At 44.3% G+C, this 12,504-nt stretch overlaps 1 protein-coding gene across 2 annotated transcripts in view; it reads left to right on the top strand.

Annotated features, from left to right (window-relative positions):
• TMEM98 (transmembrane protein 98) overlaps window positions 1–12,504 on the top strand; it is a 38,225-nt gene that overhangs the window by 6,460 nt on the left and 19,261 nt on the right. For both annotated transcript variants that reach the window (XM_044296635.1, XM_044296636.1), the window contains exon 6: window positions 5,265–5,324. In XM_044296635.1, the coding sequence (XP_044152570.1) occupies window positions 5,265–5,324 (60 nt within the window). The remainder of the gene's footprint in view (window positions 1–5,264; window positions 5,325–12,504) is intronic.

The raw sequence follows: 12,504 nt of genomic DNA, 5'->3' as shown, positions 1-12,504 counted from the left end.
ATTAGACACTCGTTTTTTTTCCGTGAGAGGGCATAAAATTGCCTCCCTCACAGCCCACCCTATAAAAAAGCTCTCAGAGGCTACTTTCGGGTAGTGTACCTCTTAGTGAGAGATCATTGGCTGCTAGACATGCCTCAACAATGCACTTTAAGACTTTTGTCCAGTTAACAGACTTTTATAGGTGGCACATCATTGAACTGAGACAAGCAGGATGTTCATTTCGATGAACTGCTTGCCATCTAGACTGTTCTGATTTAGCTGTTAGGAGTTGTTGGTGGCAGTTGCGTAAGGATATGCACACACAGCAAATAGGGAAGAAAGAACAAATATTAACCAGTGACAGGTTCTTGGGTGCCCAGGGCTCATTGATGCTTGTGGGCAGTGAAGACTAGCCAGTCTAGTCTGATCCAACAGAAGAGGTACTGTAGTACGGTATATACACTAGCTGCTGAAATAATTACTACTGGCTTAGAATTAAAAAAAAGTGTCAGAAACCATAATGCCATGCATCTTACAACGTATTGGGCTGTGTATTAGCAGACTCTGTTAAGGCATAATTTTGGGACGCTTGGTCCCAACAAGCCATTGTTTTTTTGCCAATACAATCTTCTTTGAATTATAAAAAAGCATAATACACGTGACGGTGCATTTGGGGGTGTTGTAAACTCGCTGTTTGTTAGCAACGTAATAATGTGTTTACTAATAGTTACGACTATGTAATTATAAAAAATCAGAGTCCTCGGAGACCTAAGGGTACTTTCACACTAGCGTTTTTCTTTTCCGGCATAGAGTTCCATCCTAGGGGTTCTATACAGGAAAAAAACTGATCAGTTTTATCCCCATGCATTCTGAATAGAGAGCAATCCATTCAGGATGTCTTCAGTTCAGTCTTTTTGACTGTGCAGGACGGAGATAATACAGCGGCATGCTGCAGTTTTATCTCCGGCCAAAAATCTGGAACACTTGCCAGAATGCCGGATCTGGCTTTTTTTTCCATAGGAATGCATTAGTGCCGGATCCGGCATTCAAATACAGCAATGCCAGATCCGTCCTTCTGGTCTGCGCATGCAAAGACCGAAAAAAATGTGAAAAAAATAAATGCCGGATCCGTTTTTCCAGATGACACCGGAAAGACGGATCCGTCATTTCAATGCATTTGTACAAATGCCATCACTTGGCATACTGCATGCCGGATTCCTCTGCCGCAAGTGTGAAAGTACCCTTAGAGTGTCATATACTCAATTTTCAGGCTAACTGGAGCATATTTGAGTCATGTTCGGAAACAAACTGAATTTTAGAAAAATTAGACAAAGCAGACATGAAATGAATTTCAAGAAATTCGCACATTTCTCTGTGGACTATATATTACAATTTAGCCCCATTTACTTTGGCCCACTATAGGGAAATGTTGTGTCACATGGACTACTAAAATCTGGCTTATAAAGGGTCCCACTAAAAGGTCATATAGGCAGAGGTTGTCCTTCAAGACCTTTCAGATGGATTAACATAGATAAGGATGTCTCACACTGTTTGGAATTGTAGTTTTAGCTGGGGGCAATTGCTCAATATGCATGTTACTAGTGCACCTGGCAAAGACTCACAGTGAAGTTGACTATTTGTTGGGCTGTATTAGTGTGCGCGAAAATTTACAATGAAACCACACAATGACTCACAGCAGTGACTTGTAAATGAATAGACTCTATTCTAATGTACAGTGACTGCGCCCACACAATGTCTGCTTCCTATGAAGTCTATTAGGATTTCTAGATAAAAGGCAATCCAACCTACAAGTGTAACACTATACAGCTATTAGGATTTTTATAATGAAGAAGGTAGCAATATGTTGCTCTCCTGCCATGAGGGTACTGGAAGTCTCAGCATGGCTACCTAGCATACTGTGTAGTCACCACTGTTTTAAGGTCACATTCTTTTTTTCCTATTGTTTCAAAAGCAGTGATGTATTGGATTTACAAAGCGTAAATGAGCATATCTTGATGCTGTGAGAAAAAGTGAAAGATGTCAGCGATGGGGCAATGTTGCAGAGCAGTGGCAAATGGTAGATGTAATCTACCAATAGGTCTCACATCGGTGACCAACAGATTTTGACACTGGGGCACCAGGATGTTTTCCTCCAGAATAGGAAACACTGCCTTCTCTTATAGGCTTGAGAGTCTCAACCTGTGTTATTTAAAGGGAGTCTGTCACCAGATTGTGACCTTATAGACCGCTTACATAGCGCTCTAGCATAGCAGTCTATGATTCTAATGGTACCTTTGATGTGTGCTTCTGAAGTTCCCCCAAGGCAAAAACGGACTTTTATTCAAGGGATCGCAAGTGCCCAGGGCGGGGTTCACCTTGTTGGAGCCCAGGCTGTTCTGCCTCTTTTCGCCATATCCCCGCCCCAGCCTCTTCCTTTGCCCTCCCCGCTTTTCCATTGCATCCTCTTTCTCTGCAGCCGGATCCCGTGCCTGCGCTATCCATTGCTTGACCGGGGCATGCGCACTGCGATGCCCATTGTGGGCACGGCATCGCAGTAGCTACTACGCATGCGCCGGCCAACGGCGAGAAACAGCGGCGAGGAGGCGGACCAGATACACCCACAATGGGCATCGCAGTGCGCATGCCCCGGCCAAGCAATGGATAGCGCAGGCGCGGGATTCGGCTGCAGAGAAGGAGGACGCAAAGGAAGAGCGGGGCGGGCAGAGGAAGAGGCTGGGGCGGGGATATGGCGAAAAGAGGCAGAACAGCCTGGGCTCCAACAAGGTGAACCCCGCCCTGGGCACTTGCGATCCCTTGAATAAAAGTCAGTTTTTGCCTTAGGGGAACTTCAGAAGCACACATCAAAGGTACCATTAGAATCATAGACTGCTATGCTAGAGCGCTATGTAAGCGGTCTATAAGGTCACAATCTGGTGACAGACTCCCTTTAAGGGTTAGGCACAATATTATGTAGCACAATTATCTATAAAGAAAGCACAGCTGTGGAGCAAGAGCAATTTTGTCTACAAGCTATCACAATTATAACGGCAAAGAGGTATCTGCAAAAGGAGTGTCTAAATAATTTGTACCACAGTCCTCCAAGTGCCTTATGTGTCTGTCTCTTGTCCTCTGGCAGCAGTGGCCGCCTTTGTTGTAGAAGATAAAAACTGCAACAAGACCACTGTGATTGGGAGTGCGCAGGCTATACTAAAAATATAGAGTAAATAGAGAAGCCATGAAGTTTGATGATCATTCATGTACAGTACTGTGCAAAAAATGCTTACTGCAAATGCTGCAAAGTAAAAATGCTTTCAAAAATAGAAGTGTTTGGGGGGTACTCTCTCTTGTTATGGAGAGCACCTTAATCAGTGTGAGGAGGCTTATAGGCCATACATGTTCCTCTGGGATTCTGGGAAGAAAGGGATGCAAATCACCTCTTAGCAAGCTCTGCTTCTAATGTCATCAGATGTTCAGTAGCTTTCCTATAAATCAATATTTGACCCTTTAAACAGGCCTTGAGATATGACTTGGATAACAAGTAAGCCAAAACCATATTTGCAGACAGCTGTTTCAGAATGATTGTCTCTCATCAGTACAGAGCAGAGAGTACTGGCTTAACTGGGTGAGAGGCCTAGGTCAGAATTTGGGGGTACCACCTTGTGACAGACTGAACAGTCATGGAGCTGCTGGAGAGGCCTGAGGGCTAGCCTCCTTCCTATGGACTGTGGAGCCAGAACTATGGAGACCCCTTCCCCCCGGCTCCTTATTCTACAAAGGGAAAAATGGGTAGTTTCTGCCTGTGAGTGATTTTGTTATCCCATACCTTCTTCCCAAAAATAGAAGTGTTAATAGTTTATTTTTATCAAAGGGTTTTTATGAGACATTTTTAACTGATGACCTATCTTCTGGATCAATAGATCTAATCAGTGCAGGTCCGACACCCGGGACCCCTGCCAATCAGCAATTTGAGAAGGCTCCAGCGCTCCTGTGAGCACCAAGGCCTTCTTATAGCTTACCTTAGTCCAGAGATGTCACGTTCATCGGTCACGTGGCCTAGGTGCAGCTCAGTCCCATTCAGGTGAATGGCGCTGAGTTGTGATACCAAGCTGTGAGAAGCGCTAAGGCCTTCTCAAACAGCTGATTGGTAGAGGTTCCGGGTGTTGGACCCTGATTGATTAGATATTGATGACCTAGGATAGGTCATTAGTCAAAAAGTCTCAGAAAACCACCTTTAACAAAATGTAAAGTAAATGGACAAAATAGAAATCTAAATCAGACCTCCCTTTGCCTTCAAAACAATATAAATTTTCAAGGTACACGAACACATTTTCTGAAAGAACTCGGCAAGAAGGTTACATGAAGAGACAGAAGGAGCCGAGCAGGCCTATGTTCACTGAACACTGCTGTGAAACACAGGCAGATACTTATCCATCATGCAATACATCTGATTGGCTCCAAATCTATTCTGCAGCAGGACAGCAATCCCAAACATACAGCCAATGTCATTAAGAACTGTCTTCAGTGTTAAGAAGAACAAGGAGTCCTTGAAGTGAAGATTTGGTGCCCACAGAACCAAGATCTCAACTTTGAGTCTCTTTGGGATTACACAAAGAGATTGAAGGATTTGAGCAAGCCTACATCCACAGAAAATCTGCAGTTAGTTCTTCAAGATGTTTGGAACAACCTCCCTGCCAAGTTCCTTCAAAAACTGCGTGCGAATGTACTTAGAAGAATTGATGCTGTGGACACCCCAAATATTGTTCGGATTTAGATTTATCTTTTGTTCATTCACTTTGCATTTTGTTAATTGATAAAAATTACCCTTCTAATTTTTAAAACATTTTTTACCTTCCAGCATTTTTCCACACCTGCCTAAATTGCACAGTACATTATATATGATGCACAGTTTGATATCACAGCTTCTCTGGACTTTCACCTCAGTGAATTCATTGAAGGAGATGGTGTAAAACTGGAAAAAAAATCTTTTGCACAGAAACAGCACCATTCTTGTCTCTGGCTTGTGTCAGGTATTACAGCTCAGCACTATTTACTTGAATGAAGCTGACCTGCAATACCAGGCACAGCCCATGTAATGGGAAAGGTTTTCCCAATCCTCTATGTTATCCCATCTGCACTAAATATTATAGCTCATGCACGGAACTGTAATACGGCCATGTGCACAAAGCATCACAGTTCAGGTTGTACACATCTGACAATACTGATGACTGTAATACATCTAACACATATGCTGCTTTACATCTAATGTTGCTTTATTCTGCATTTAGAGTTGATGATGTGGTTCGTTCTATGTATCCTCCCCTGGACCCAAAACTACTTGATGCAAGGTATGTATTTTCTATACAAAAAAACATAGCTGTGCATGTCTATGTATAGGACAATCCAGTCATGTCATAGTAGACCTAGATGATCTGCAGTGGAGAATATGCAAGGTCACATATGGTAGTTGGTAGATAAATTAGATGTGGGTGGCTTCAGACTGTTTAGGTGGTGCATATGGTCTGCATGAGTGTTGTGTATTTCGGTTCTTGTTTAGACCTTGTGCTGAGCTGTGAAATTACAGTGAGTATGAGCGACCGATGGATCTTTTGGCATGCCTTCAACATCAAGAAACTTTCATGCATCCAAAATTTTAAAAGGGCCTTAGCAAGCGTTAATTAAAAATATCATACTATTTGGTATACATAGCTTCTATACAGAGCTATGAGTCTCTATGGTAACAGACTACAAACAAAGCCTATCTAGTCTGATCCTACAGAGTCATCCATGTAAATTTACTCCTATTCTATAGAATGTATGTTAACATGAAGTAGCGGCCAATGGAAATATGTATGACTACAGGATCAGACTACGCAGAACATGTTTGTCTGTTACCATGGAGACACATGGGGCTGCATAGGAGCTGGAGACACAAAACACTAATCCAGACTATTTGCAAAGTTTTCATATTTTATTTCAGATGCACTTAAACAATAAAAAATTGTTGCAAAAGTATACATGCTCTTTAACATCTTAAGGACACAGGGCGTACAGGTAAATTTTTTGCCCTTTTTTATTTAGTTTTTTTTTTCTGTTAGGTTTAGGGTAAGTACGTGAACACCCGTGCCCACACACACACGCACACCAAATTATGATTTCCACACACACGCGCACACTCCCCTATGGCCCGCAGGATGTTCTCTTGCCTCCAACTCAGAGTCCCAGTGGGAACAAGGATGACCCCACTTTACTTTTGTCATCCGCGTTTTCCTCATCATCTAGCGATGATGATGATGAGCTCCCAAGGAGGCAGAGACGCCGCCAGGCGGAGCAAGGGGACCGCCATGCTAGGGACCCTGCGGCCCACACTAGTACGAGAAGCTCTGGGGCTCGTACTAGTTTCCGGCCCACCAGATAAGTCCACCAGAGCCCCCTTCCAGTGTACCCCAGAACATTTTGAGCCTGCAATTCCCGATTTTGTTGGCCAACCAGGAATCCAGATTCGCACAGTGGGCTTCACTGAATATGACTATTTTAGTCTTTTTTTCAGTGACCACTTTGTGAACCTGATGGTGGAGCAAACAAACCTGTTCGCCCAACAGTTCTTTGCTCAACACCCGGGCTCCTTTTTGGCGAGGGCCGCTGGTTGGACTCCAGTCAGTGCAGCCGAGATTAGGACGTTTTGGGGCCTCGTGCTGCATATGGGCCTAGTCAAAAAACCTAGTGTCAGGCATTACTGGAGTGGGGACGTCCTCTACCAGACCCCACTTTACAGTACGGCCATGACACGTACCCGGTTTGAGGCCATCCGGAAATGCCGGCATTATGCAGATAATGCAGCATGTCCCTCCCAAGGTGATCCTGCCTATGACCGCCTGTACAAAATCAGGCCGGTCATCGATCACTTTGGGGCCAAATTTATGGAGGCCTATGTACCTGGAAGGGAGGTCGCGGTTGATGAGTCTCTCATTGCTTTAAAGGGGAGACTCATTTTCCGCCAGTATGTTCCCTCTAAGCGGGCGAGGTATGGTGTTAAGCTGTGCAAACTTTGTGAGAGTACCTCAGGGTACACTTACAAGTTTTGTGTGTACGAGGGGCGAGATTCCCGTATTGAACCCCCAGAATTTCCTCCAACTCTGGGTGTTAGCGGGAAACTTGTGTGGGACCTAATGCACCCACTGCTAGATAAGTTACCACCTGTACGTGAATAACTTTTATACTAGTATCCCCTTGTTCCAGTCCCTCGCCGCCAGATCCACGTCCGCTTGTGGGACAGTGTGGAAAAATCAACGCGGCCTCCCTACCCAGCCCCTCCAGGTACCTATCCCCAGGGGTGCGACCCATGCACTTACCAGTGGAAACCTGTTGCTGGTCAGATATAAGAACAAGAGGGATGTCCTTGTACTGTCCATAATTCACGGTAACGGCATCACCCCTGTCCCTGTGCGAAGTACCGCGGCAACGGTCCTCAAGCCCGATTGTATCGTCGACTACAATTGGTATATGGGAGGAGTTGATCTCTCTGATCAAATCCTCAAGCCATATAATGCCATGCGCAGAACCCGAGCATGGTACAATAAAGTTGCAATCTACTTGGTACAGGTTGCCTTGGACAACTCTTTTGTGCGGTCCCAGAGCGCTGGCAACACAGGGAAATTCCTTTAGTTCTATGAGGCAGTCCTTAAGGCCCTGATCTTTTCTGAACGGGAAAAAGCAGGCCGGAGTAACTCGGGAACTGGAGGCGCCCGGATCGTCCCAGGCAAACACTTTCCAGGTGTGGTCCCCCATACTAGAAAGAAGGGATGGACCCCAAAAAAAGTGCAGAGTGTGTCACAGGAGGGGGATACGGAAGGACACCACCACTCAGTGTGACACGTGCCCCGATCATCCGGGCCTCTGCATTGACAGTTGCTTCAGGGAGTACCACACTTCCATGGAGTACTAAATTTATAATCCCCTTCCCCAATTTTTATTCCATTTAGCCACTGACAATCGGAAAAAAACTATGGTTCTCAGACTTGAGACACAAACTAAAAAAATATGGGAGATTCAGCCCGCACAACCCCTAGCAGGTGCAGATTGCTATGGCGAAATACAGATACAAACGCAAAAACACAAATGCAATCGCACTCTGCAAACCAGCACTCTGCCCTGCCTTTATGCTGGATGTTGAATAAGGCATTGGTGTACATTTTGGCCAAAGCGTAATAAGCCACTTACCACGTCAAGGTCGCCTTCATATTAGGAAACCTAATATTAGGTATCGCCGCATCCGTAAAAATCTGCTCTATAAAATTACCCCTTGACCTAACCCCTCAGATGAACACTGTCAAAAAAATTAAATAAAAACGGTGCAAAAAAAAAGGTATTTTTTTGTCACCTTACATCACAAAAAGTCATATGCCCCCCCAAAATAGTGCCAACAAAACAGTCCTCTCATCCCGCCAAAAATGAGCCCCTACCTAAGATAAATCGGCTAAAAACAAAAAATAAACTGACTCAGACTTTGGAGATACTGTATTTTTCGCTGTATAAGACGCACTTTTCCCCCCCAAAAGTGGGGGGAAAATAGCAGTGCGTCTTATACGGCGAATGCTGCTGATTTTGCTGAGTTTCCAATGATACACCCGCCGCGATGCTGCGCGGCGGGTGTATCAGCTGTGAGGGAGGAGGGGCTGGGGGCCGGCATCTTCTTTTATAATGACAGCGGGGCCCGTGCAGTGACTGTATTCTACTACACAGGCCCCGCTCACTGTATAATCGTATCTCTAATAGTAAATTGTTATGCATATAATCGCATAATGAGCGCTGTGTATTACTTACAACTACAAGGGCTCGCCGCTCGGTAGGTAGCAGAGAGGAGGGAGGAGGCAGCCTGCGCCGCCCACTTTATGAATGAAGCAGGCGGCGTGGGCGCATGACGTATGACTCACGCCGCCAGCGCCTGTCCTCCCGGCCTTCCTCCTCCCTCCTCTCTGCTACCTACCGAGCGGCGAGCGCTTGTAGTTGTAAGTAATACACAGTGCTCATTATGCGATTATATACATAACAATTTACTATTAGAGATACGATTATACAGTGAGCGGGGCCCGTGTAGTAGAATACAGTCACTGCACGGGCCCCGCTGTCATTATAAAAGCAGATGCCGGGCCCCCAGCCAGTGTATTGAGGGTCATTCACTACAGGGACACTTATGGAGGGGATCTGTGGATGACACATAGCATAAGATGCTATATATGTGTCATACACAGATCCTCATAACAGTGCCATCCAGAGAGCCCAATAAGAGCCACCCACAGATCCCCCATAACTGTCACCCACAGATCCCCCATAACTGTCACCCACAGATCCCCCATAACTGTCACCCACAGATCCCCCATAACTGTCACCCACAGATCCCCCATAACAGTGCGTCACCCACAGATCCCCCATAACAGTGCGCCATCCACAGATCCTCCATAACAGTGCCATCCACAGACCACAATCAGTTCAAAACCCACCAAAAGCACACCTTTTGGTTCAAAATATTTTTTTTCTTATTTTCCTCCTCAAAAACCTAGGTGCGTCTTATGGGCCTAGGTTAGGGCGTCTTAGGGCGAAAAATACGGTACTAAAATGTTTTGTTTTTTTGTTTATTAAAAAGATAATATAGTGTAAAACATAAATGCATTTTAAAAAAGTAGACATATTAGGTATCGCAGCGTCCGTAAGAATCTGCTCTATAAAAAAAAAACATGACCTAACCCCTCAGATGAAGACTGTCAAAAAAGAATAATAAAAACGGTGCCAAAACAGCTATTTTCTGGCAAATTTTCCATTTTAAACAGTTTTTTTTCAGTGACAAAGCAAGGGTTAACAGCAAACAAAACTTAATATTTATTACCCTGATTCTGAAGTTTACAGAAACACCCCATATGTGGTCGTAAACTGCTGTATGACCAAATGGCAGGGCGCAGAAGGAAAGGAACGCTGTATGGTTTCTGGAAGGCAGATTTTGATGGCCTTTTTTTGGGGCACCATGTCCCATTTGAAGAACCCCTGATGCACCCCTAGAGTAGAAACTCCATAAAAGTGACACCATCTAAGAAACTACACCCCTCAAGGTATTCAAAACTGATTTTACAAACTTTATTAACCCTCTAGGTGTTCCTCAACAGTTTATGGCAAATGGAGATGAAATTTCAGAATTTCTATTTTTGGTAACCTTGCCTTACAAAAATGTAATATAGATAAACCAAAAATCATATGTACCCTAAAAATAGTCCCAACAAAACTGCCACCTTATCCTGTAGTTTCCAGAATGGGGTTATTTTTGGGTGGTTTCCATTATGTAAGCCTCACAAAGTGAATTCAGACATGAACTGGTCCTTAAAAAGTGGGTTTTAGAAAATTTCTAAAAGATTTTAAGATTTGCTTCTAAACTTCTAAGCCTTGTAACATCCCCAAAAAATAAAATGTAATTCCCCAAATGATCCAAACATGAAGTAGACATATGGGGAATGTAAAGTAATAACTATTTTTGTAGGTAATACTATGTATTATAGAAGTAGAGAAATTGAAACTTGGAAATTTGCTAATTTTTCTAAATTTTTGGCAAATTTGGTATTTTTTTTTATAAATAAAAATGAATTATTTTTACTCCATTTTATCAGTGTCATGAAGTACAATATGTGATGAAAAAACAATCTCAGAATGGCCTGGATAAGTCAAAGCATTTTAAAGCTATCACCAAATAAAGTGACACTGGTCAGATTTGCAAAAAATGGCCTGGTCTTTAAGGTGAAAAATGGCTGTGTCCTTAAGGGGTTAAAGGGCACCTGTCAGCAGATTTGTACCTATGAAGCTGGCTGACCTGTTGCATGTGCACTTGGCAGCTGAAGGCATCTGTGTTGGTCCCATGTTCATATTTGCCCGCATTGCTGACAAAAATGATGTTTAATATAAGCAAAGGAGCCAATACTCCTTGAGGCTCTGCTCTCTCTGCGACTGCCGTGTTCTCTCCACTTTGATTGAAAGGACCAGGCAATGTAAACGCAATCATGCCTGGCCCTGTCGATCAAAGATCAGAGGGTGCAGCAGTTGCAGAGAGCACTGAGCCTCTAGGTGTAAAGGCAGCACTCCTGTCGCTCCTAGAGGCTCATTTGCATATATTAAAACGTCATTTTCGGAAATGCGGGTACATATGTACATGGGAACCAACACAGATGCCTTTAGCTGCCAAGCGCACATGTAACACATCAGCCAGGTTCATAGGTACAAATCTGCTGACCTTCAATGATAAGAAACTTAATATATGCAGATGAAAGTAAGTGCTCTGTTAGGCTACTTTCACACTCGCGTTTTGGGCGCATCCATCATGGATCTGCAAAAGAGGATCCGTTACAATTATAAAACCGCATGCATCCATCATGAACGGATCCGTTTGTATTATCTGTAACATAGCCAAGACGGATCAGTCATGAACTCTATTGAAAGTCAATGGAGGACGGATCCGTTTTCTATTGTGTCAGAGAAAACGGATCCGTCCCCATTGACTTACATTGTGTGCCAGGATGTATAAGTTTGGCTCATTTTAGTCAAGCGAACAGCGAAATCATGCAGACACCGTTTTGGTGTCTGCCTTGTAAGAAGGTACCTGGAATCATCGTAGATAGAAGGTATGTCACCGAGGTTCCTGGCCTCGGTAAAGTAAGAGCCGGTATTTTGTGTGTCAGCAGCAGCTATTGCTAATTGACACCTAAAGATTTAGCATAGCTGTTATAGCTGATCCGGGACGGCTCTTACTGGGAGTAGTCAAAGTGCTGGGTGAGTGACTACTCCCTATGTTCTAGGCTGGATTTTGCCAGGCATGAAAACCAGCCAGCACTGCCAGATGTGTGAATTTACCTCCCTCTGACAGTGGAGCTCAGGAGTCTGTGTGCTGTGAACTAAGGGCTGTGCTGGGATTCGAGGTTTGCGCTGGGCTGGTGGACTCAGGCCCCTCTAAAGGCGAACAGGCCACCTATGGACTTGATGAGGTTGAACGGCTAACGGTGTGAATTAACATCCAGGAGAAAAGGTGACTTTTATTGTTTATGGACTTTCCTTGTGTGTTAACAAACACCAAGCCACCTGCGTTTTGTGATGCACCTCATCTGCATTTTGTTATACACCAATGTGTGAATAAACAACGCTGTTTGATTCAAGAACTGTGTACTTTGCCTCTATGCTGCATCTACTAGTCCTAACTAGTGCAGTGGGCAAGTGCAGTGAGGCTGGCATGAACGCTGATATATTTTGGGGTTTTCATTTTTGGGCACAGTTGTATGTCGTACATCAAACCAGCTGCATTTCAACCCGTGCCCCACGACAAAATCAAGGCTGTTGTGAAGGCCCTCATGGAGGCTAATTTGCAGCAGCGAGAGACCAACCTGCACCAATGGGAGGCTAATAGGCAGCAGCAAGAGACCAACCAGTTGCTGCTACAACACGTAATGGCTTTACATACAGCAGGAGCAACCCCATGCGTCCACGATGCCTGAAAAGCAG

This window comes from Bufo gargarizans, chromosome 6, assembly GCF_014858855.1.
Source record: "Bufo gargarizans isolate SCDJY-AF-19 chromosome 6, ASM1485885v1, whole genome shotgun sequence".
NCBI classification, from domain to species: domain Eukaryota; kingdom Metazoa; phylum Chordata; class Amphibia; order Anura; family Bufonidae; genus Bufo; species Bufo gargarizans.
This window is presented reverse-complemented; position numbering and strand designations above follow the sequence as displayed.